The 27335-nt window shown below is 47.1% G+C and overlaps 1 protein-coding gene across 5 annotated transcripts in view; it reads right to left on the bottom strand.

Annotated features, from left to right (window-relative positions):
- The window catches only part of LOC147442542 (RNA helicase family protein), a 211826-nt gene that overhangs the window by 24063 nt on the left and 160428 nt on the right, over window positions 1-27335 (bottom strand). For all 5 annotated transcript variants that reach the window (XM_086528698.1, XM_086528699.1, XM_086528700.1 and 2 more), the window contains 5 exons: window positions 1447-1543; window positions 1296-1342; window positions 1135-1218; window positions 999-1052; window positions 188-288 (listed from right to left, as the gene is read on the bottom strand). In XM_086528698.1, coding sequence (XP_086384824.1) covers window positions 188-288; window positions 999-1052; window positions 1135-1218; window positions 1296-1342; window positions 1447-1543 — 383 coding nt within the window. The remainder of the gene's footprint in view (window positions 1-187; window positions 289-998; window positions 1053-1134; window positions 1219-1295; window positions 1343-1446; window positions 1544-27335) is intronic.

The raw sequence follows: 27335 nt of genomic DNA, 5'->3' as shown, positions 1-27335 counted from the left end.
TCCCCACTTGCCGTCCTGCCCTCTTTTTTACACTAAAAATCCATTTGAGCCCCGTCCCCACCCCTCGGGATGCGTCCCTTGTGACTATGATGGCAATCTTTATTTCAAGTTTAATGAATAGTGTAGTTTTTGATCCAAGAAATGTATGGTTGGCGTTGATCTATAGAATAAATCAAATATCACATGCCTGTAGCACTTTCCTGGTCGGACTCGTCCAGCTCGTCCAGCTCTTTGCTGTGCAGATGCTCTTGATATTGGTGCCGTTATTAAGGCCTCCACATCTTTGATCTGCATCAATGCAAATAATGGTAAAAAGCATTCAGCTAGAGTCTTTGAGTCAAGCAAAAACATGTATTGGTAAAAAGTGGTGTCTTTTCCAATCCTTTGATAGCACTTCACAAATCGCATTTTCATGTTTTACATATAAACTAAGCTAGCGTGTTATATATCAATGGATAGCTTTAAAAAAGTAGAATCTAAAACTATAAATTCTAACAAGTTTTGAGATTTTTTGTAAAAATTTTACGAGTCTCCTCTTTTTGTGAAGGGCACCACCAAAAATGCTAAAAGTGGTACCACCAATACATGCCTTTACCCAGCCAGATTTGTCACATGTGTGCATTGCTTGCATCGCAAACTCTTCAACCTAGAAACTTGCAGTTTCAAGAGTTGAAAACATCTACAACAGTTCTTGTGATAAAATACTCAAGACACTTCTACTAATACCATTTTCTTATTCTCAACACTTCCAATAGTACTCAATGTTTCAAGTACGGTCGTGAATTTTTACCAAGTTCAGACATATACATCATATTTGATGATAACCTTGCACCACCTTGATTCTGAATGAATCTTCCATGCACAACATCACTTAGCTCAGTATCAGGTGTAATTGTTTCTCAGCGTTGTGTTGAAGACTGCTATATCTTTGACAACAAACATATTTTATAGATACATGATGAGAAGGAGAAAAACATAGAGATCCCATTTCTACTTACTGGATTGTAAAACCTTTGCTTGGAGAAACCGCTATCCACCACATACACGATCCCCTGTATCGAGAACATCCTGTTAACCACCATATACAAAAGCATTTTAGAAACAAAACAAACACACAAAAGAGGGTATTCGTACCTCAAGGGTCAGTGAGGTTTCAGCAATATTGGTGGCCACTATTACTTTTCTCTTCCCTCTTGGAATAGGACCAAAAGCATGTTCCTAACAAACATAACACTGTCACAAATCTAAGGAGTCTTAAGGGAAAAAAAAACTCAACCTGCAGAGAATACCATTACCTGATCTACACGAGCTAACCCTGCATATAAAGGAAGCGCCACCAAATCTGCACCAACCCATTATATTCAACTTCATTATTGCAATCAGTTTCTCACACTACTTTCAAGATAAGCTCTTTATTTCTTTTTTGCAAGAAAATATTTAGAGTACCACTGTGTCTATTTTCAGTTTCATGTTGTATAAGCTGCACCGTCTCATCCACTTCATCTTGACCAGTCATGAATACTAGTATATCACCCGGCGGCTCCTGTCATCAACAACACTGACATTTGTTTTGTTGCATACACAATCGCCGAGATACGGGTACTCAAAAAAGAAGTCTCAGCTCTTAAACAGGAGCTTGCTAATAGAGTAAGCAATGGACTAGAGGAAGGCGAATTTCAACCCTCGGTAATAGATGAAATCAAGGAAATTAAGGAACAGGTAAGGATGATCACAGAGGAAGAGAAATTGAGTGTGGCAAAGACATCTTCATGGGCGGAGATGATAACAAGGACACAGAAAAAGGCGGACGAGGCTGAAAAATGGATTGAGGTCGCCAAGAAAGGGAAAGGTCAAGAAACTCCTTGTACACCGACACTTATCAACATGACTCTCGAAGAGGAACAAAGAAGGCGGATGCGAGCACTGCATGTGAGAGTAACCGGTCTCAAGGACATAAACAATGTGGAGAAAGAGGTCACAAGCCTTACATCCATGATGGGGATGGAAAAGCCTTTGCACACAAAGGCATGAAGGGTAGGTAAGAAAAGTGATGGCACGGGTGAGTCTTCAAAGGGGAGAGTTCTCATACTACGCTTCCCCTCGTTGGAAGAGAAGAAGGAATTCTTGAGGAAGAGGCCTACTCTCAAAAACACAGGTATTTTCCTCGGTGATGACCTGACTCTCTCACAGCTCGCACATATGAGAGAGGTAATGCCAGAGATTACAGCGGCAAGGGAGAAGGGAAAGATAGCCTTCTACAGAGATGGACGGGTGGTGATTTTAGAGCGGCGTACTGCATGACGGTGCGAGACCTATGGGACCACACTGAAGATGGCTACCTGGAACTGTAATGGGTCTATGAGGTTGGACGTGGGCGCATTTGAGGAGAGTTTCAAAGACAAGGATATTGTGTTCTTCTCAGAGACTCATCAGGCCCCTGGACAGGTAATGCCACATGTGGTGGGATACAGATGGGAAACAACTCACAGGACAAATGCGAGATCTAAGCACGGGAGTAGAGGTTCAGGAGGAGTAGCAGTGCTATTCAGAGAGGAACTACAACCACTACTGCATATTGTACGAAGAGATGATCAAGCTAGATATATGTGGGTGAGACTCAGACCTGACACAGGCCGATTCCTATATATTGCCATATGTTACTTTCCTCCTAGTACATCAATGTATGCCGCATCCAGAGGGCAGGCGCCTTTCTCTATCCTAGATGATGACATTTGGGAGTTTTCTACGGATGGTGATATCATTCTCCTAGGGGACTTCAATGCCCGAACGGGAAACTCGCAGACAGTCTTCTATGACACTTCAGATGAGATGCTTAGAGAGCTGAATGTGGGTGAGTTGTGGCTTGACAGATGCTCAGATGACAGAGAGCAAACGGAATATGGGAGATACCTCATGGAAATGACGACTACACATGGATTAGCCATACTTAATGGCTTACAGCGATTTCCTGGAGCAGCCGGTTTCACATGCTTTCCACATAAAGCCAAGCCAGTGGGCATAGCAGTAGACCATGCTCTCTTGACACTATCCGTTAAATTTCAGTATAGTACAACCCAGACATCAGGAGGCAAGTCACACACCCGCTATACATTTACTCCAGAGACTGATTTCGTTTATTCAGAGGAGATTTGGGACCGTCTATTGAAGGCACAGCTGGCACAAATGGTACAGGCCTCTCAGTGGAGGAGTGCACCACGCTATTGACTGAGACATTGCACGGGGCTGCATCAGTGACATACCCACACACTCAGCCGGGCAAGAGACGACATTCTGGGAGCATGCCCCAGAATAGTTGGTATGATGAAGAGTGCAGAGAGATGAGAGACCAGCTTCAGAGGGATCTTCTTTTAGGAGTCATCACATACAGACAGTCTCGGATTGCTTTCCGACACCTTGTGCGACGGAAGAAGCGAGCTTACCTAGCCCAAATGGAGCCAGACTTGTATCAAATGTTCTTGAGTAGGGACTCAGGAGAGGCATGGCGTCTCTTCCATGAGCACTCCCCTCCCCCAGTGATTACTTCACCTGAGGTGTGGGGCCAATATGCGACATCATTATATACGGTTCCTGGACAGGAACCCCTTCTGGACCCTACCAAGCCTTGCCCAGCTACGAGCACTTTCTTTACACCTGAGATGGTACAAAGGGCCATCGACAGAATGAAGACCGGGAAGGCATATGATCATGACGGTCTAGTATCGGAGCACTTTATACATGCCAGGGATATGCTGATGGAGGTTCTCGCAGTGTTGTTCAATCGTGCCATGTGTGAGGGATTACCTGATACTTGGAGATTGTCTAATATTGTTCCCATCTGCAAGGCTGGTGACCCTACAGAGCCTGGGAACTACCGCACTATCATGGTTGGACACACATTGGCACGGTTGTATGCATCCATCCTGGAGCAACACTTGAGTAATTGGGCAGAGGGCGAGGGGGTACGAGCAAAGGGTCAAGCCGGCTTCAGGAGGGGTTTCTCCACTCTGGATCATATTCTGACACTCAGGGCCATCATTAAGGAGGGCAGAGCACATGGGAGACGAATATATTGTAGCTTTGTGGACTTTCGTAAAGCATTTGACATGGTACCAAGAGCTCGATTGATGCGCAGACTGCAGGAGATGGGGGTGCCCATAGAGGTGATTTAGGGGATTATGGCTTTGTACAGATCAGTGATGGGACGGGTACGCACTCCGGAAGGGGTATCTGATTTAGTTCACTCTACCATTGGAGTGAAACAGGGCTGCCCATTGTCTCCTACTCTATTTGGTATGTATGTTGATGAGGTGTCTGATTACATCGATAGAGAGGGTGACAGAGGTGCACAGCCGGCAGGGACGTGGATCCCATTGTTGCTATATGCTGATGATATTTTATTGATATCTGACTCACCAGAAGGTATGCAACGACAGTTGGATGCACTACGCAATTTTGCAGAGGATAGTGGATTGTGTGTAAACCTGGGTAAAACCAAGGTTATGGTGTTTAACACCACACCGCAATGGGTCAGGAGATCAGTACCCACTTTCAAATATGGTCAGGAGATTGTGGAGTATACAGATGCATACACTTACCTGGGGGTAGTCTTTACTGGGCCGAGATTTTCCTTGAGAAGAGCAGCAGAGACTAGACTAACTAGAGCTGGTGCGGCTCAGGGAGGAATGGAGAGGATGTGTTCACAGGTTCAGTGCCAGGAACCTAGGACAAAGTTATGGCTCTTTGATACTTTGGTTGCCTCTACTATGTTATATGGGGTGCAGGTTTGGGGACCTTCTATAGGCCAGGATGGGTGGAGGCGTATGGAGAAGCCCCTGGTATCTATGATCTCTCGGCTGATTAGAGCCAAGGTTTCTGTACCGCATGATATCATTCGAGCGGAATTAGCTGCCCCCCCTATGGAGATTGAGGCGCTCACAAGATCAGTCTCATTTGTACACAATCTGTGGGATACTACCAGAGACAGATATGCCAGGGTGGCTCTAGAGTCCTCCAGACAATTAGCTCTTAACGGGGATACATCATGCTGGTATGCTCAGATGACATAATGGTTTCAGACACATGGTTTCACCATGGACAGGTTGCCTCCTTTTCAATACTCTCTTCAGGCACCCTTGAGGTCTCTGACACGGGTAGAGATTAATAGACTCATCCGTCAGGATTTGATCCAGTTGGACACAAGGAGGACATGGATAGAGCCGTTACAAGAGTTGGGCACAAAGATGGCTTTCTATAGAGAGCATCTTCTCCACCTCACAGGGGATGGGTTTGTAATTCGACCTAGCTATATGGCCACGCATCTTTCGCATGGTTTGCGTTGTGCCATTGGCCAGATACGCACGTCCTCACATCAGCTCGAGATTGAGACTGGCAGATTCAGAGGGACACCAGCAAATAACAGAATATGCCGCTTATGCCATCTAGAGCCAGAGACAGAAGTACATTACATATGTCATTGCACAGTGTACTATGAGATACGAGGTCGTTTTCACTGTCTATTCAGAGAAGGTTTTGGGCCTCTATCTAGGGTCATGAGTTATGAGGATCAAAGATGTCTTGGGCTTTATCTACTTGAGTTACACAAGCATAGAGAAATTTTACTGAGGAGAGGTGAAGAGAGACATCCCCAAAGACAGATCACAGATTTCTTTACACTAGATACTATACACCCAGAAGAACAGACAGAGGAGCAACCAGCGACGGTGGAGAGCTCTACCCGCACAACTGGCATTCTCATAGACCGAGCTTTGGAGCTAGGGAGATCTAGACGACCCCGAGGGAGGAGAGGAGCTACACAATTTCGAAGGAGGCTATGGCAAAAGATTCAAGCCATACTCTTTCGTCGTCCAGAGTGCAGATGAAGATGGATCTCTACTCCCCTCCCATATTGTCTTCACATTGTACTACTTAGTTTAGGACCCCGCAGTATTTATATTTTGTTATCCTAGTTTAATTTATTTTGTTAATCTGACTTTGTATCAGATACACCGCATTGTAACTTTCTGGTCTCATAGGTCACTTTGGCCTTTTGAAGACGTTAATATAACATTTCATTTCATTTCTCTCTCTCTCTCTCTCTCTCTCTCTCTCTCTCTCTCTCTCTCTCTCTCTCTCTCTCTCTCTCTCTCTCTCTCTCTCTCTCTCTCTCTCTCTCTCTCTCTCTCTCTCTCTCTCTCTCTCTCTGACTTGGTATCAGATACACCGCATTGTAACTTCCTGGTCTCATAGGTCATTTTGGCCTTCTGAAGACGTTAATATAACATTTCAATTTCTCTCTCTCTCGGATAGCTTTACTGGAAGATATCATCTTTTACTCTGAGACACACCAGGCCCCTGGGCAATCCATGCCTCACATCAGTGGATACAGATGGGAGACAGCGTACAGACAGGAGACATGCTCAGAGCACACAGGATGGGGCTCGGGAGCCTAGGAGTGGCAGTGTTATTTAGAGAGGATTTGCAGCCATTGATACATATAGCCCGCAGGGATGAGCAAGCTAGGTACATGTGGGTGAGATTGAAAGCAGAGACAAACAGATATCTCTACATTGCTATTTGCTACTTTCCCCCGAGTACGTCGGTCTATGCATCACCCAGAGGACAGTCCCCCTTTTCTATTTTGGATGATCACATATGGGAGTTCTCTAGAGATGGTGACATTATCATTCTAGGGGACTTCAATGCTAGGACTGCCCATCACCAGACAGTGTTTTATGATACTTGAGAGGAGATGCTGAGAGAGCTAGATGTTGTAGAGACAAGCCTGTCCAGACTATCACACGATGCGGAATATACTGAGTATGGGCGACACCTGATAGACATGGGCACCGCACATGGACTGGCCATCTTGAATGGCCTACAGAGGTTTCCTGCTTCGGGTGGCTTCACATGCTTCCCACACGGACATGGAGCCAGCACAGTGGACTATGTCATGGCACAACCGAGCCTCATCTCTAGTATCCAGGACCTCACGGTTGGACCCAGACCTGTTGGTGTGGCAGTGGATCATGCTCTTGTATCACTGACCATTTCTTTTCAGTTTAGTGTAGCACACAGGCTACGGGCAATAGCCCCTACTCACTACACCTTCACGCGGGAGACGGACTCTGTATACATAGATGGGATCTACAGACACCTGTGCACAGAGGAGCCAGGGCGACCTCTGGAGGAGCTTACTACTATACTGACACAGACACTACATGATGCAACAGCAAAGGCATACCCACATACCCAGCCTGAGTAGAGACGCCGTTCGGGGAGCATGCCCCACAACAGTTGGTATGCTGAGGAATGCCGGGACACTAGAGCTAGACTTTAGAGGGAGGTGCTTTTGGGGGACATCACTCATAGGCAGTCACACATTGACTTCCGACGCCTACTGCAACGGAAAAAGAGGGCATTTTTGGCGCGCCTAGAGCAGGATCTATAGCAGCTGTTCTTGAGTCAGGACTCCCTTGAGGCGTGGAGGCTCTTTCATGAGCACTCCCCCCCCCCCCCCCCCTGCCATCACTTCTACAGAGGCTTGGGGCCAGTACGCATCATCTTTGTACACAGTTCATGAGCAGCCCCCCCTTCCCGACCCCCCCCCCCCCCCCCCCGATACATGCCCACACACGTGTTTTTTTCACCGCTGAGATGGTGAGGAAGGCCATTGATAGGATGAGGACTGGGAGAGTATATGATCAAGATGGCTTAGTGGCTAAGCATTTCATGCATGCCAGAGATTTACTAGCAGAGCTTCTAGTAGTTATGTTTAACCGTGCCATGTGTGAGGGCTTGCCTGATACCTGGAGCCTATCTACTATTGTACCTATCTTCAAATAAGGAGACCCTATGGAGCCTGGGAACTATCGCACTATCATGATTGGACACACATTGGCACGGTTGTACCCATCTATTCTTGAGCAGCAGCTGAGTAGATGGGCAGAGAGGGAGGGGATGCGCGCAGCCGGGCAGGCAGGTTTTAGGAGGGGTTTTTCTACTCTTGACCATATCTTGACACACAGCCATCATTGAGGAGGGCTGATCGCGTGGGAGACGGATCTATTGCAGCTTTGTGGATTTCCGTAAAGCATTTGACACAGTGCCCAGAGCTAGATTGATGCGCAGATTACAGCAGATGGGAGTACCCACACAAAGCTCATTTGGGGGGTCATGGCATTATACAAGTCAGTAGTGGGGCATGTCCGCACCCCAGAGGGTCTATCCACACCGGTTTACTCCACTATTGGGGTGAAGCAGGGCTGCCCGCTCTCTCCTACTCTATTTGGTATGTATGTAGATGAGGTTTCTGATTACATTGAGAGAGATGGTGATAGAGGTGCACAACTGGCAGGGACATGGATTCCACTATTGTTATATGCTGATGATATTGTTTTGATCTTTGACTCTCCGGAGGGGATGCAACGTCACCTGGATGCTTTGCATTGGTTTGCCCAGGAAAGTGGTTTGTCCGTCAACCTTGGTCAAACCAAGGTCATGGTATTTAATACCACCCCACAGTGGATAAGGAGGTCAGCGCCCGCCTTCACATACAGCCAGGAGAAGGTGGAGTATACAGATGCTTACACTTACCTTGGAGTGGTTTTTAGTGGGCCAGCATTTTCATTGAGGAGGGCAACAGAGACTAGATTGACCAGAGCCCATGCAGCATTGGGTAAATTAGAAAGGATGTGTTCACAGGTTCAATTTGAGGAGCCTCGAAAGAAGCTCTGGCTCTTTGACACTTCGGTGGCTTCTGTATTGCTCTATGGAGCGGAGATTTGGGGACCTTCACTGGACCATCACGGGAGGACAGGCCGCAGTGATGGATGGGGGGGCGTGGAGAAGCCTCTGGTCTCTATGATCTCGCGGCTCATTAGGGCCAAGGCTTCAGTATCGCGTGCTATTATACGAGCAGAGCTAGCTGCCCCCCCACTGGTGGTTGAGGCGCTCACCAGATCCGTCTCCTTCATACACCGCATGTGGGAACTTCCCAGAGACAGATATGCACGCCTTGCTTGAGTCCTCTCGAGAGTTAGCCATGCACGGAGATATAGCATGCTGGTATGGGGCAAGGTTGTTTCCGTACGTACGTACGGTATGGTTCCGTACCGTACGGTATCCGTACGCACCGTACGATTCCGTACGTACCCAAAAAAAAAAAAAAAAAAAACTCTGGAAAAAAAAATTCGCCAACAGTGCCTATTCCCCGTGGTCGGATTAGGTGGGCGAGGCCTTTAATAAGTCCACCTATCCTATACTGGTTATTATCACAACAGAGAATCAGAGAGTAGAACAGAGTCTCTGCACAGAGACCAAGGAAGGATTTGCCGCCACCGATAAGGTTCTTTCTCCCTCCCTCCCTCCCTCTCTTTGTGTTTGGAGTCTGCAAGGAGGCACTCTAGAGTCCTGACCTCGCGAAAGATTGTAAGTTTTGTATTCAACTTGGAAGTGTGCGTTAATTGTGTTGCAGAGTTATCTAGCGGTTACTTAACTTGTGGGGTGATTTTAAGTGTTTTTTGAAAGTTGTGGCTATGTTTAAGTATTGTGCAGTGTTTTTAAACTAGATAGGTTGTATATAAATTTGAAATTCTTTGTATTTTTAGCTTTTAAAAAATATACTACGAATTTTACGTACCTTATGGCCCAATCCATACGGTACGACGTACAGTACGTACCGAACACGTACCGAATACTACGTACCTTACAACCTTGGTATGGGGAGATGACGTCATGGTTTCAGGCGCATGGGTTCAGCATAGACAGATTGCCTCCTTTCCAGTACTCATTGGATACGCCCTCTCTGACTCCTACACAGTCCGAGATCACCAGGCTCATTCGCCAGGACTTGACTCAGCTAGACACCAAGAGGACATGGATACAGCCACAGGAGCTAGGCACGAAGATGGCTTTCTATAGAGAGCATCTCCTCTAGCTAACGGAGGATGGTTTTGCGACGAGGCCCACATACATGGACACTCACTTGTCTAATGGGATACGATGTGCTATTGGCCAGATACGCACCTCTTCACACCAGCTGCGGATCGAGACTAGGAGATACAGCGGAGTACCAGCAAAGGCCAGGACATGACCCCTGTGTGACATCGAGCCTGAGACAGAGTTGCACTACACATGCCACTGCCCCGTCTACTACGAGATACGAGGCCACTTCCATTGCTTGTTCAAAGAGGGCTTTGGACCATTCTCTAGAGTCATGCGGTACGAGGACCTGAGATGCCTGGGTTTGTTTTTGCTCGAGCTGCGTAGACACAGAGAGAGCTTGATGAGAGGAAAGATTAGCCAGTCTCAGAGACAGATCACAAACTTCTTTAGAGCTGCCACTGGACACCGAGAGGAGTTACTACCACAGCAGAGCTCGTCACTTTACACCAGAGGCATACTGATCGACCGAGCGACTGAGTTGGGGAGATTCAGGCGCCCACGACTGGAGAGGACTACACAGGATCGAGAAAGGCTGCATCAGAGGATCTAGGTCACTTTGGCTCGACATGCACGACGCTCTGTCAGACTACTGACCATGGAGGAGATTGATGAGATCCGCCAGTGACCGATGCTGGATCTCCTATGATCTAGCTATCCCAGCTAGCTGTTTTAGCTGCTTAGTCCACACTCAGCAATCAAGGATTCCATAGTATTTTATTTTGTCATTTTGTCATCTTGTTACTCTGACTTTGTATCAGATCCACCACATTGTAACTTTCTGGTCTCATAGGTCACTTTGGCCTTTTGAAGACGTTAATATAACATTTCATTTCTCTCTCTCTCTCTCTCTCTCTCTCTCTCTCTCTCTCTCTCTCTCTCTCTCTCTCTCTCTCTCTCTCTCTCTCTCTCTCTCTCTGTGTGTGTGTGTGTGTGTGTGTGTGTGTGTGTGTGTGTGTGTGCGTGTGTGTGTGTGTGTGTGTGTGTGTGTGTGTGCATACATTTGCTCGTGACAGTGGATTGTCTGTCAATTTGGGGAAAACCACCACACCATAGTGGGTCAAGACGTCTGCACCCACATTTATGTATGGCCAGGAAACTGTGGAGTACACAGATGCATATACTTATCTTGGGGTAGTCTTCGGCGGACCGGTGTTTTCACTAAGGAGAGCACCAGAGACTAGACTGACAAGAGCATATGTAGCTTTGGGCGGATTGGAGAGGATGTGTTCGCATGTTCAGTTTCAGGAACCGTGAACAAAGCTTTGGCTTTTTAACACTCTGGTGACTCCAGCTATGCTCTATGGAGTTCAGGCATGGGGACCCTTTGTAGACCACCATGGGAGATCTGGCAACACAGTGGATTTAGATGTATGGAGAGGCCTCTGGTCTCTATGATCGCTCGGATGATTCGGGCTAAGGCCTCAGTAGCACATGAGATTATCCGAGCCGAGCTAGCCGGCCCCCCCCCCCCCCCCCCCCCCCCCCCCCCCCCCCCCCCCCCCCCTCGTAGTGGAGGCACTGACGAGATCAGCATCCTTTATACACGGTCTATGGGATCTCCCCAAGGACAGATACGCTCGGCTTGCCCTGGAGTCTTGCCTTGGAGTCATCTTGACAACTAGCTCTACAAGGGGATACAGCATGTTGGTACGGAGATGACAGCATGGTTTCAATCGCATGGTCTCAACATGGATAGATTACCTCCGCTTCACTACTCCCTGGATGCACCCTGTCTCTCACACGGACAGAGATCACCAGACTCATACGTCGAAATCTGATTCAGGTAAATCCCAAGAGCACATGGATACAGCCGACACAGGAGTTGGGCACGAAGATGGCCTTCTACAGAGAACATCTTCTCCAACTCACGGAGGACGTCTTTGTAACTAGGCCTGCATACATGGATACACACTTATCTCATGGGATAAGATGCGCTATTGGACAAATACGCACATCCTCACATCAGCTCCAGATCGAGACTGGCCGATTTCGAAGGGTGCTAACAGAAGCCAGGATATGTCACGTATGTAACTTAGAGCCAGAGACAGAGCTGCACTACACATGTCAATGTCCGACATACTATGAAATACGCGGCAGCTTCCACTGCCTGTTCAGAGAAGGGTTGGGACCTTTTTCTAGAGTCATGACATACAAGGATCAGAGGTGTCTCGGATTGTTTCTGCTAGATCTGTGTAGACTTAGGGAGAGCTTGCTGAGGACATCAGGGGAGAGACAGCCTCAGAGACGAATCACAGATTTCTTTACACTAGCCAGAGGAGAGCCAACGGAGCAGTCATTACAACAGATCTATGAACCTACTCATAGTAGAGGTACACTACTTGACCGAGCTACTACGCTTGGCAGATCCAAACGTCCACGACCTAGGGGCGTCTCCCACTACCGACGAAGGCTGCAACAGAAGATACAGATCACTCTAGCTTGATATGCAAGACGCCCAACCAGAGTACTGACCCTGGAGGTCGATGAGATCCGACAACGACCGATGAGAGATTTCATCTGAACCCACAACCCCCCCCCCCCCCCCCCCCAAAGGGTTTTAGTGTCTAAGTGTTAGTTCTTTATAACTTTATAATTCCCGTACTCAAACATGGTATCAAATTCACCAATTGTAACTTTTTGGTCTCATAGGTCATTTTGGCCTCTTGAAGACGTTAATATAACATTTCATTTCATTTCATTACAATAGTTAATATATTGGAGCCTATCTACTATTGTACCTATCTTCAAGTCGGGAGACCCTATGGAGCCTCGGAATTATCGCACTATCATGATTGGACACACATTAGCACGGTTGTACGCATCTATTCTTGAGAAGCAGCTGAGTAGATGGGCACAGAGAGAGGGGATACGCGCAGCTGGGCAAGCAGGTTTCAGGAGGGGTTTTTCTACTCTTGACCATATCTTGACACTCAGAGCCATCATTGAGAAGGGTAGATCGCGTGGGAGATGGATCTATTGTAGCTTTGTGGATTTCCGCAAAGCATTTGACACACTGCCCAGAGCTAGATTGATACACAGATTACATCGGATGGGAGTACCCACAAAGCTCATGTGGGGTGTCATGGCATTATACAGGTCAGTACTGGGGCATGTATGCACCCCAGAGGGTCTCCACACCGGTTTACTCCACTATTGGGGAGAGGCACGGCTGCCCGCTCTCTGCTACTCTATTTGGTATGTATGTAGATGAGGTTTCTGATTACATTGAGAGAGATGGTGATAGAGGTGCACAGCTGGCAGGGACATGGATTCCACTACTGTTATATGCTGATGATATTGTTTTGATCTCTGACTCTCCGGAGGGGATGCAACGTCACTTGGATGCTTTGCATAGATTTGCCCAGGAAAGTGGTTTGTCCGCCAACCTTGGTCAAACCAAGGTCATGGTATTTAATACCACCCCACAGTGGATCGGGAGGTCAGCGCCCGCCTTCACATACGGCCAGGCGAAGGTGGAGTATACAGATGCTTACACTTACCTTGGAGTGGTTTTTAGTGGGCCAGCATTTTCATTGAGGAGGGCAGCAGAGACTAGATTGACCAGAGCCCATGCAACATTGGGTAAATTAGAAAGGATGTGTTCACAGGTTCAATTTCAGGAGCCTCGGAAGAAGCTCTGGCTCTTTGACACTTCGGTGGCTTCTGTATTGCTCTATGGAGCGGAGATTTGGGGACCTTCACTGGACCATCACGGGAGGACAGGCCGCAGTGATGGATGGGGAGCCTCTGGTCTCTATGATCTCACGGCTCACTAGAGCCAAGGCTTCAGTACCACATGCTATTGTACGAGCAGAGCTAGCTTCCCCCCACACGTGTGGTTGAGGCGCTCACCAGATCTGTCTCCATACACCGCATGTGGGAACTTCCCAAAGACAGCTATGCACGCATTGCACTTGAGTGCTCTCGACAGTTAGCCATGCACGGAGATACAGTTCGTTGGTATGGGGAGATGACATCATGGTTTCAGACGCATGGGTTCAACATAGACAGATTGCCTCCCTTCCAGTACTCACTGGATACGCCCTCTCTGACTCTTACACAGTCCGAGATCACCAGGCTCATTAGCCAAGACTTGACTCAGCTAGGCACCAAGAGGACATGGATACAGCCAGCACAGTAGCTGGGCATGAAGATGGCTTTCTATAGAGAGCATCTCCTCTAGCTTACGAACGATGGTTTTGTGACGAGGCCCAGATACATGGACACCCAGTTGTCTCATGGGATACGGTGTGCTATTGGCCAGATGATACGCACATCTTCACACCAGCTGCGGATCGAGACTAAGAGATACAACGGAGTACCAGTAGACTCCAGGACATGCCCCCTGTGTGGCATCGAGCCTGAGATAGAGTTGCACTGCACATTACATAGAACCGTCTACTACGAGATACGAGGCCGCTTCCATTGCTTGTTTAGAGAGGGCTTTGGACCATTATGTAGAGTCATGCGGTACGAGGATCACAGATGCTTGGGTTTGTTTTTGCTCGAGCTACGTAGACACAGAGAGAGCCTGATGAGAGGAGAGGCTAGCCAGTCTCAGAGATAGATCACAAACTTCTTAAAAGCTGCCACTGGACACCCAGAGGAGTTACTACCACAACAGAGCTCATCACCTTACACCAGAGGCACACTGATCGACCGAGCGACTGAGCTAGGGAGATCCAAACGCCCACAACTGCGGAGGACTACACAACATCGACGGAGGCTGCATCAGAGGATTCGGATCACTTTGGCTCGACATGCACGACGCCTGGTCAGACTACTGACCATGGAGGGGATTGATGAGATCTGCCAGCAACCGATGCTGGATCTCCTGTGATCTAGCTATCCCAGCTAGCTGTTTAGCTGCTTAGTTCACACCTAGCAGTTTAGGATTCCATAGTATTTTATTTTGTCATTTTGTCATCTTGTTACTCTGACTTTGTATCAGATCCACCACATTGTAACTTTCTGGTCTCATAGGTCACTTTGGCCTTTTGAAGACGTTAATATAACATTTCAACATCTCTCTCTCTCTCTCTCTCTCTCTCTCTCTCTCTCTCTCTCTCTCTCTCTCTCTCTCTCTCTCTCTCTCTCTCTCTTTCTTGAGGAAGAGACCTCTCAAGAAGACAGGTATTTTCTTAGGCGATGACCTCACTCTCTCACAACTTGCGCATATGAGAGAAGTAATGCCCGAGATTCAAGCGGCAAGGGAGAAGGGGAAGATGGCCTTTTACAGAGATGGTCGGGTGGTGATTGTAGAGCGGCGCTCTACATGACGGTGCGAGACCTATGGGACCACATTGAGGATGGCGACTTGGAATTGTAATGGGTCTATGAGGTTGGATGTTGGTGCCTTTGAGGACAGTTTCAGAGACAAGGACATTGTTTTCTTTTCAGAGACTCACCAAGCCCCTGGCCAACTGTTGCCACATGTGGTGGGATACAAATGGGAGACGGCCCACAGAACAGTCACGAGATCTGAGCATGGGAGTAGAGGTTCAAGAGGAGTAGCGGTGTTGTTTAGGGAGGAGCTACAGCCACTACTACATATTGTACGGAGAGATGATCAGGCTAGATACATGTGGGTGAGGCTGAGAGCTGACACAGGTCGATTTCTATATATTGCTATATGTTACTTCCCCCCCCCAGTACGTCAGTATATGCTGTATCAAGAGGGCAGTCGCCTTTCTCAATTCTAGATGATGATATATGGGAGTTTTCTAGGGATGGTGATATCATCCTCCTAGGAGACTTCAATGCTCGAACGGGCAACTGTCAGACAGTCTTCTACGACACTTCAGATGAGATGCTTAGAGAGTTGGATGTGGGTGAGCTGGGGTTTGACAGATGCTCACATGACAGAGAGCAGACTGAGTATGGGAGATACCTCACGGAGATGACGACTACACATGGGCTAGCCATACTTAATGGCTTACAGCGGTTTCCTGGAGCAGCAGGCTTCACATGCTTTCCACACAGACATGGGGCCAGTACAGTGGACTATGTTATGACACAACCGAGCTTTATTCCTTGTATTCAAGATTTCACAGTGGGAGCCAGACCAGTGGGCGTAGCAGTGGATCATGCTCTCTTGACACTGTCCGTATCTTTTCAGTTTAGTACAGCCCAGAAATCAGGAGGCAGGTCACACACCCGTTATACATTTACACCAGAGACTGACTCGGTTTATACAGAGGCGATCTGGGATCGTCTATGCACAGTTGCTCCAGGCCTCTCAGTAGAGGAGTGCACTACTTTACTGACTGAGACACTACATGATGCAGCATCAGAGGCATACCCACACACTCAACCGGATCGGAGGCGACATTCTGGGAGCATGCCCCAGAGTAGTTGGTATGATGAGGAGTGCAGAGAGATGAGAGCCCAGCTTCAGAGGGATCTTCATTTAGGAGTCATCACCTACAGACAGTCGCGGATTGCTTTCCGGCGTCTTGTGCGAAAGAAGAAACGAGCTTACCTGGCCCAGATGGAGCGAGACTTGTATCAGTTGTTCTTGAGTAGAGACTCAGGCGAGGCATGGCGACTCTTCCATGAGCACTCCCCTCCCCCAGTGATTACTTCTCCTGATGTGTGGGGCCAGTATGCGACATCGTTATATACGGTTCCTGGGCAGGATCCCCTTCCAGATCCTACAGAGCCATGTCCACCTACGAGCACCTTCTTTACCACTGAGATGGTAAAGAGAGCCATTGACAGGATGAGGACCAGGAGGGCTTACGATCATGACGGTCTAGTAGCGGAGCACTTTATACATGCTAGGGATATGCTGATGGAGGTTCTTGCAGTGTTGTTCAATCGTGCCATGTGTGAGGGATTACCTGAGACTTGGAGGTTGTCTACTATTGTGCCTATATTCAAGGCAGGTGATCCTACAGAGCCTGGAAATTACCGCACTATTATGGTTGGACACACACTGGCACGATTGTATGCATCCATTATTGAGCAGCAGTTGAGTAACTGGGCAGAGGGTGAGGGTGTACGGGCAAAGGGACAGGCAGGTTTCAGGAGGGGTTTCTCCACTCTTCACCATATTCTGACACTCAGAGCTATCATTAAGGAGGGCAGGTCACATGGGAGACGGATTTATTGTAGCTTTGTGGATTTCCGCAAAGCATTTGACATGGTACCGAGAGCTCGACTGATGCGCAGACTGCAGGAGATGGGGGTGCCCACAGTGTTGATTTGGGGGATTATGGCTTTATACAGATCAGTGATGGGACATGTACGCACCCCAGAGGGGATATCTGACTTAGTTCACTCCACTATCGGGGTGAAACAGGGTTGCCCATTGTCTCCTACTCTATTTGGTATGTATGTTGATGAGGTGTCTGATTACATTGACACAGAGGGTGATAGAGGTGCCCAGCTGGCCGGGACGTGGATCCCATTTTTGTTATATGCTGATGATATTGTCTTGATCTCTGACTCACCAGAGGGTATGCAGCGACAGTTGGATGCATTACACAGTTTTGCAGAGGATAGTGGATTGTCTGTAAACCTTGGTAAAACCAAGGTCATGGTGTTTAACACCACACCGCAGTGGATCAGGAGATCGGCACCGACCTTCACGTATGGTCAAGAGATTGTGGAGTATACAGATGCATACACTTACCTTGGGATAGTCTTCACTGGGCCGAGGTTTTCTTTGGGGAGAGCAGCAGAGACTAGACTGACCAGAGCTTATGCGGCCTTGGGAGGCTTGGAGAGGATGTGTTCGCAGGTTCAGTTCCAGGAACCTCGGACAAAGTTATGGCTCTTTGATACTTTAGTAGCCTCAGCTATGATGTATGGGGTACAGGTATGGGGACCTCCTGTAGGCCAGGATGGTTGGAGACGTATGGAGAGGCCCTTGGTATCTATGATCTCCCGATTGATTAGAGCCAAGGCCTCCGTACCTCACGCGATCATTCGAGCAGAGCTAGCTACCCCCCGCATGGAGATTGAGGCGCTTACCAGATCAGTGTCCTTTGTGCACAGCCAGTGGGATACTACTAGAGACAGATATGCTAGACTGGCCCTTGAGTCTTCAAGACAGTTAGCTCTACAGGGGGACACTTCATGCTGGTATGCACAGATGACTTCATGGTTTCAGACGCATGGCTTCACCATGGACAGGTTGCCCCCTTTCCAGTATTCTCTTCAGGCACCCTCGCTGTCTCTTACACGGGTGGAGATCACTAGACTCATTCGTCAGGACCTGATCCAGCTCGACACCAGGAGGACATGGATAGAGCCGCCTCAGGAGTTGAGCACGAAGATGGCTTTCTATGGAGAGCATCTTCTCCACCTCACAGGAGATGGGTTTGTGATTCGACCCAGCTACATGGACACACATATGTCTCATGGTTTGCGTTGTGCCATTGGTCAGATACGCACATCCTCACATCAGCTCGAGATTGAGACTGGTAGATTCAGAGGGATACCAGCAGACAACAGGATATGCCGATTATGCCAGAGAGAGCCAGAGACAGAGTTGCACTACATATGTCATTGCACAGTGTTCTATGAGATACGGGGGCGTTTCCACTGCTTATTCAGAGAGGGTTTTGGTCCTCTATCTAGGGTCATGAGTTATGAGGATCGGAGATGTCTTGGACTATATCTACTTGAGTTACACAGGTATAGAGACACTTTACTGGGGAGAGCTAGAGAGAGGCAGTCCCAGAGACACATTACAGATTTCTTTTCACTAGATATGGGACAGCCAGAGGAGCAGCCACCACTGCAGAGCTCGTCCCACACTCATTCGACCACTACTGGCACTCTCATCGACCGAGCATTGGAGCTACAGAGATACAGACGACCGCGACTGAGGAGAGGAGCTACACAGCATCGACGGAGACTACAACAGAAGATTCGAGCCATACTCTCTCGACATTCAGAGTGCAGATGAGGATGGATCCTAACCATTTCTTCCATCTTTGTTTCACACACTGTTACATCCAGTTTACCGGGTACCTATTGTATCAGCTGCTACACCCATGTAGTTTTAGATTGTAGTAGTAGTAGTAGTATTTTGTTCCACTTCTAGTTCTTTTCTAGTTCTTTTGTACCCAGACATGGTATTAATTTCACTATTTTGTAACTGATTGGTCTCATAGGTCATTTTGGCCTTTTGAAGACGTTAATATAACATTTCATTTCATTTCATTTCTCTCTCTCTCTCTCTCTCTCTCTCTCTCTCTCTCTCTCTCTCTCTCTCTCTCTCTCTCTCTCTCTCTCTCTCAATAGCAGAGATTGAGAGCGAGGAGCACTATGTTTGCAGATGTAGAGCACATGAGGAGATCAGAGGCAGATACCCGACCTTGTTTGCAAATCAGCCCACTGTACATCAAATTTTTGAGTCCAAAGACCAACGACAGTTCGGCCGCTTTCTCCTCGAGATACAGTAGCATTGGGACTCCCTCCTCTAGGTAGCATCAGCTGGGAGAGATGAGCGCCAGACACAGCTCACAGACTTTTTTCAGAGGACCATAGCAGCTCCACGACCTCCGACCATCCAGAGAGGAGTGACTATATAGCAAGCTGAGGAGGTCCGCGCTCGCAGAACACCCATGGATGCAGGGCGCCTCGCCTACACCGAAGCGAGATCGAGGAGCACTACTATAGATCCTTGGAGGAGAGATGCCTCCGGGCTTTTGCAAATCCAGCAACCATCTTACGAGGGCTGCTCACACCCTACCCGCCCATGCATCCTCTACTACACACCCGGATTATGGTATTGGATGGAGCTAGAGATAGGATGGCATTTCATCTTTGTTGTACATTCTACCCCAGCATATAGGATTACATCTTTTCCCCAGTTTTGGAGCTCCATCCCCACCCCTGTATCACTTTCCTCCCCCAGTCATCATACAGGATAGTCACTTTTACTTTTGTACCTTTTATCCTTTACGGATACACACAGGACACCCACCTCATGTACTTTGATTTGTCTCATAGGCTGACTTCGGCCTTTTATAGACGTTAAGAAAGCTCTCTCTCTCTCTCTCTCTCTCTCTCTCTCTCTCTCTCTCTCTCTCTCAATAGCAGAGATTGAGAGCGAGGAGCACTACGTTTGCAGATGTAGAGCACATGAGGAGATCAGAGGCAGATACCCGACCTTGTTTGCAGATCATCCCACTGTACATCAGATTTTTGAGTCCAAAGACCAATGACAGTTCAGCCGCTTTCTCCTCGAGATACAGTAGCGTCGGGACTCCCTCCTCTAGGTAGCATCAGCTGGGAGAGATGAGCGCCAGACACAGCTCACAGACTTTTTTAAGAGGACCATAGCAGCTCCACGACCTCCAACCATCCAGAGAGGAGTGACTCTATAGCAAGCTGAGGAGGCCTGAGCTCGCGGAACGCCCATGGATGCAGGGCGCCTCGCCTACACCGAAGCGAGATCCAGGAGCACTACTATAGATCGTTGGAGGAGAGATGCCTCCGGGCTTTTGTAGACCCAGCAGCCATCTTACAAGGGCTTCTCACACCCTACCCGCCCATGCATCCTGTACTACATACCCGGATTATGGTACTGGATGGAGCTAGAGATAGGATAGCATTTCATCTTTGATTGTACATTCTACCCTAGCATATAGGATTACATCTTTTCCCCAGTCTTGGAGCTCCATCCCCACCCCTATATCACTTTCCTTCAACAGTCATCATACAGGATAGTCACTTTTACTTTTGTACCTTTTATCCTTTACGGATAATAAGAGGACACCCACCTCATGTACTTTGATTTGTCTCATAGGCTGACTTCGTCCTTTTATAGACGTTAAGAAATCTCTCAATCTCTCTCTCTATCTCTCTCTCTCTCTCTCTCTCTCTCTCTCTCTCTCTCTCTCTCAATCAATCAATAGCAGAGATCGAGAGCGAGGAGCACTATGTTTGCAAATGTAGAGCACATGAGGAGATCAGAGGAAGATACCCGACCTTGTTTGCAGATCAGCCCACTGTACATCAGATTTTTGAGTCCAAAGACCAATGACACTTCACCCGCTTTCTCCTCGAGATACAGTAGCGTCGGGACTCCCTCCTCTAGGTAGCATCAGCTGGGAGAGATGAGCGCCAGACACAGCTCACAGACTTTTTTCAGAGGACCATAGCAGCTCCACGACCTCCGACCATCCAGAGAGGAGTGACTCTATAGCAAGCTCAGCAGGTCCGAGCTCGCGGAACGCCCATGGATGCAGGGCGCCTTGCCTACACCAGAGCGAGATCCAAGAGCACTACTATAGATCCTTGGAGGAGAGATGCCTCCGGGCTTTTGCAGATCCAGCAGCCATCTTACGAGGGCTGCTCACACCCTACCCGCCCATGCATCCTGTACTACACACCCGGAATATGGTACTGGATGGAGCTAGAGATAGGATAGCATTTCATCTTTGATTGTCCATTCTACCCCAGCATATAGGATTACATCTTTTCCCCAGTTTTGGAGCTCCATCCCCACCCCTGTATCACTTTCCTCCCCCAGTCATCATACAGGATAGTCACTTTTACTTTTCTACCTTTTATCCTTTACGGATACACAGAGGACACCCACCTCATGGACTTTGATTTGTCTCATAGGCTGACTTCGGCCTTTTATAGACGTTAAGAAATCTCTCTCTCTCTCTCTCTCTCTCTCTCTCTCTCTCTCTCTCTCTCTCTCTCTCTCTCTCTCTCTCTCTCTCTCTCTCAATAGCAGAGATTGAGAGCGAGGAGCACTATGTTTGCAGATGTAGAGCACATGAGGAGATCAGAGGCAGATACCCGACCTTGTTTGCAGATCAGCCCACTGTACATCAGATCTTTGAGTCCAAAGACCAATGACACTTCACCCGCTTTCTCCTCGAGATACAGTAGCGTCGGGACTCCCTCCTCTAGGTAACATCAGCTGGGAGAGATGAGCGCTAGACACAGCTCACATACTTTTTTCAGAGGACCATAGCAGCTCCACGACCTCCGACCATCCAGAGAGGAGTGACTCTATAGCAAGCTAAGGAGGTCCGAGCTTGGGGAACGCCCATGGATGCAGGGCGCCTCGCGTACACCAGAGCGAGATCCAGGAGCACTACTGTAGATCCTTGGAGGAGAGATGCCTCTAGGCTTTTGCAGATCCAGCAGCTATCTTATGAGGGCTGCTCACACCCTACCCGCCCATGCATCCTGTACTACACTGTCACAAAAATATGGAAGTAAAAGTGACTGTTAAATGCAATTTATATACTCAAGAGACTTTGGTGAGAAAGCTTGACACATCATCGGGGACGAGAAGATGGGTTGGTCCCCCCCCCATAAAGAGAATATCTTTATTACTAAGGGAGAATTCTTTACAAGCACAGGAACGGGGCGAAAGCCCGTCTTCTATTCTTTCTTGTCCTTCGTCTTCTTCTTCTGACTGAGAGAGTGGAAGAACTGCTCTCCTGACTACTAAGAGGATCTTTCCTCTTCTGTGAGATTTTGGGAAGCTCTCGTAGATGAGAGTCTATCTTCCACAAAACTCATTGGAAGCTCTCAAAAACGAGAGTCTATCTTCCGCTAACTATATCTCTTCGGACATAATCATTCCTACAGTCAACCCACGAAGGAAACATGCAAAACACACACACACGCTTGCTGTAATTTTCCGCACATAACCAAAAATTGTTACCTGAGCGCGTTCCAATGCCGAAACGGAGGTCCTTTTCGCGACAGAAATGCTCCAAACTGTGTGTGTGTGTATAGTAGGTAGAGAGGAATAGTTTCCTACTAAAGCTTTGCTGAAATTCACCCTAATACAGGTGATTAGGGGCTGAAAACAGAGAATTTGAAGCAGCTAGTAGAGAGAGAAAAAGGGTTTTCTACTACTTTACGCGATGAAACTTCTCCCACAGCTGCCTATAACCATGAGAGGCCTTGTTCTAGGTGATGGGTGAAGAGAGGCTCCACATACACCACAAGGTGCTGCCCTCAAGATTCAATGGAGAGCTTCACTGCGTAGAGGACGTTCAACTTAGGGAGGGTAGTGCACTGCCAACCTGGCAAGAGGGGGAGGGGCTGCTCTCTTATAGCCTCCCAGAAGAGGGGGCGCTAGCATGAAGAGAGAGAGAGAGAGAGAGAGAGAGAGAGAGAGAGAGAGATTGCATGGGAATGTGTGCCAAGTGGCACACTTACTTTAAAATTTAAAACTTTTGACTTTAAAAATCCTATGCTAGTTAATGAAATGTGCAATTAAGTGCACAACTGCACACATAGATGCAACCAATTAAGTTGTTAGCTGCTCCCCAGCGCAATGCCGTACCGATACTGCTCTGGCATTACCTATTCGCACTTGTCCGACCATTTGGTCCAGCGCCAATCATTTAAGAATACTTTAACTAACTTATCCTAAGGCCGTAAAATAATCAGGCCTTAGGGTTATTATTCTAAGAACCCCATCTCATTCCTGTGCTTGCACTAGCGCGCGTAATTTTCTGAGCCTGAAATCTGAGGCTACTATCTACCCCTTCATTGAAGACCCGATTTCCCAATCGCTAGGGCTTCAGGGTATTTTCTGCTAGGGTCTACCTGAGGTGCACTGGCCCAAACTTGGGCGCACCTGAGGCCCCAAAACTGCTAAATCTATTCTGATGTGCACACAACTAATTAGATTATTGTTTTCTCGTAAATAAATTAATTATTTACAAAGTCTGACTTAGTTACATCCCTCTTGGTTCTAAACAGTTGACCTCAACTGTAGAGCGTCAACATAACTATGCAAGATGTCTGGGTAGTCCTTAAGATCGGACTCAGTCATCCACTTTGCATCTAAAGGAGTGTAATTCTTGAACTTGACTAAATACTTTCGATGTAGACTCCCCGACTTGAGTTGTCTCTCCGAGTGGTGTATTATCTGTTCAGGTTGAAGGATTTCCTCAGTCGCTTCGACTTCTGGAGGATCTTCTTGTACTGGCGCCACTGGAGGAGGTCCAACATATGGTCGGAGGAGACTGACATGAAAAGTATTATGGATGCGCCAGTGAGAAGGCAAATCCAATCCGAAAGTCACGTCATTGACTTTATCAGTAATTTTGAAAGGGCCGTAAAATCTATGGGAAAGTTTGACAACTTTCCCTTTGCCGACCCGCTTTTTCAATCTAGCTTTCTCAAACCGAAGCAGGACATATTGTCCTTTTTCTAGATTGAGATTCCTTCTGTGCTTGTCTGCTTTTCTCTTCTTTTGCTCTTGAGTACGAAGAATCGCTTGCTTTACTTGTTGATGGGCAATATCAATATTGCGCACAAATTCATCTCCGGCAAAGATGGTTTCTTTGGTAACCATAATAGGAAGTAAGAGTGGCTTCCCATAAATAATTTCGAAGGGAGCTTTACCAGTTGAGGAATGTATGGTATTATTATACGCAAACTCGACGATTGGTAAGTACTGTTCCCATTCGGATTGTCGTTCTGAAACATAGCACTTGAGGAGATCTAAAACAATGGCATTAGCGATTTCGCTTTGACCATTTGTTTGAGGATGATAAGCTGATGAAAAGTCAAGCTTAGTTCCCAAGTTTTCAAACAATGCCTGCCAAAATAGACTAGTCATGCGGGGATCTCTATCGCTGACAATAGTCTTTGGCAATCCATGGTGTTTAAAAATCTGAGCTAGAAATATTCTAGCCATGTGATCAGCTTTGATCGTCTTCTTTACTGGAAGAAAATGTGCTTGCTTACTGAATCTGTCTACTATAGTCTAGATTGCATCATTTCCATTCTTGAATCGAGGAAGATCCGTGATAAAATCCATGGCAATACTTTCCCATGGCGTGTTAGGCACAGGGAGCGGCTAAAGCTTGCCATAAACTTTATGTCTGTCATATTTTACTTTTTGGCAGACTAAACACTCAAGTACATGTTTTTCAATGTCTGCACGGAGTGTTGGCCAAAAGAAATACCTTTCGAGGGCACTAGTGGTGGAAGCAATTCCCCGATGCCCGGCATAAGGAGAATTCTGTGCTTTATCCGTCACCTTCTGTCGTAAGGGCTGAGCTATGCATATTGCTTGTTGACGATAGAGTGTATTATCCCTGATGGAATAAGGTGGCTTTGAGTGACCAACTTGAAGATCTGCCCCAATTGTGGCGAAGTCGAGATCTTGAGGATACATCTCACTGAGAGATTCTAGTTCCTCATGATAAATTGTTGTTAGTGCATTGATCTTTGGATGCCTTGAGAGAGCATCTGCAACGGCATTCTTCGTTCGAGAAGTGTGTAAAATCTGAAAATGGAACATTGAAAGAAAGTTGACCCATCTCATCTGCTTTTCTGATAACTTTCTCTGTGTGAGAAAGTAGCGAAGACTTTGATGATCTGTCTTGATAATAAAATCAACTCCTAATAGATAGTGTTTCCAAATGGAAAGAGCATGAATTACTGCCATTAGCTCTTTCTCGTATATGGAGACATGCAACTCTGCATCTTTAAGGCGTTGACTTTCATAGGCTATCGCGTGACCCTCTTGGTTCAAAACTGCTCCTACATAATCTCCAGATGCATTGTAGTATACCTCGAAAGGTTTGCGAAGATCAGGGACGGTGAGAACAGGTCCGTGACTGAGTAGATACTTAAGCTTTTCGAAAGCTTGTTTTTGTCCAGACCCCCAATGGAATGGAATCCGCTTCTTTGTCAGGTCATGGAGTGGACCTGCTATCGCGGCAAAACCTCGAATGAAACGCCGATAATAGGAACAGAGGCCAAGGAAACTTCGTACATCATGTACTGTAGTTGGCGTAGGCCATTCTACAACTGCTTGAATCTTATCAGGGTCCATTCTCACCTGATTGTGAGATACTATATGGCCCAAATAGTGGATTTCTTCTAGAAAGAACTCACTCTTCTTAGCATTCACAAATAATTTGTGTTTGCGTAATTCCCCAAACACTAAGGCGAGATGCTTATAGTGTTCGTCTTCCGTCTCTGAGAAGATTAAGACGTCATCAAAGAAAACGCCTGTGAAGCTTCTATATGAGTGGAAGATTCTATCCATCATTCTGTTGAATGTGGCCGGTGCATTAGTGAGTCCAAAAGGCATCACTAAGAATTCATACAACCCGAAGGTTGTTCTAAATGAAGTCTTATGCACATCCTGAGGAGCTATGCGGATTTGATGATAACCGCTCTTCAAGTCTATACGACTAAAAACACTTGCTCCTTGTAACTTGTCAAGAATGTCGTCAATCCGAGGGATTGGAAATCGATTCTTGATTGTGATCTTGTTTAGAGATCTATAATCTATGCACATGCGGAATGTGCCATCCTTTTTCTGTACTAGCAAGACAGGTGAACAATATGGAGAAGTACGAGGCCTTATTAAGTCCTTCTCCAAAAGTTCGTTAACCTGCTTGAGAATTTCCTCTTGCTGCATTAGACTAACTCGATAAGGGGGCTAATTTGGAGGAGAACTTCCTAGGATCAAATCAATTGTATGATCCTCAGGTCGCGAAGGTGAGAGTTCATTTGGAAGTTCATCTGCAAAGCAATCTTTATAACTTTCTAATAACTTAAGTCTTTTTTGCTCTAAAGAGGAAGAAAGTTGTGAAATAGACACATCTCACTCTCTTGCAAAAATCAAGTACGCTGAAACACACTTTTTCATTTCTTTCTTGATGGCAATGATAAGAATACGCCAATCACCTGTATCTGCAAGTGCAAGATACTCCTTTCCTTTATGAGCAAAGGATAAGGTTTTCTGAACATAGTCCGGAATGGGATGCATCTTGTAGTGCCAAGGCATTCCCAAGATAACATCGCATCCTTCAAGTGAAGCTAGTAAGAAAGACTCTTGATCTTTGTAGTCGTCGACCTTTAGATTCAAATTCCCTATGATTGGAGTAGAGTTTGAGTTCTGCCCTTTGAAAGCGGATTGTGCTTGAATAGAAACTCCAAAACGGTTGGGCTACAAGTTCAGGTCATCAGCTAGCTTGGTAGAGATGAAGTTGTCTGTACTGCCAAGGTCAAACAAAATGAGAGCCCGTTGGTTGTTGATGCTACCCCATGCTTTAAGAAGAGCTCTTTCTTTTCCATCCTTGGTTGTATTTCCCTGTACATCTGGGACTGCATCGGAAGAGGGTGGTTGTGGAGGTTTGGTAGAACAGTCACCCTTCATATGACCAACTTGTCCACACTTGAAGCATCTTCCTTCACTAATGTAAGTTCGCAACTCAGTAGGAGAGAGATATCTCCCTTTCTTGGGCTGATTTGGCTTTGCTTCTGCTTCGGAGGCGGTTCTTTTCTTCTTTTGAGAAGAAGAAGTAGAGGTAGGCTGCTCATGGAGAGCCTTTTGCTTGGCATGGTAAGTGCTTTGCTCCATCTTCCTGGGAGTACCCTTGTCATGTATTCCATCAGCTATGCGGGCTGATTCCGTAAGTATCTGC

This window comes from Adiantum capillus-veneris, chromosome 14 (assembly GCF_014529385.1).
Source record: "Adiantum capillus-veneris isolate H3 chromosome 14, ASM1452938v2, whole genome shotgun sequence".
NCBI classification, from domain to species: Eukaryota; Viridiplantae; Streptophyta; class Polypodiopsida; order Polypodiales; family Pteridaceae; genus Adiantum; species Adiantum capillus-veneris.
The sequence above is the reverse complement of the archived record's forward strand: the minus strand, read 5'-3'. Positions and strand labels throughout refer to the sequence as shown.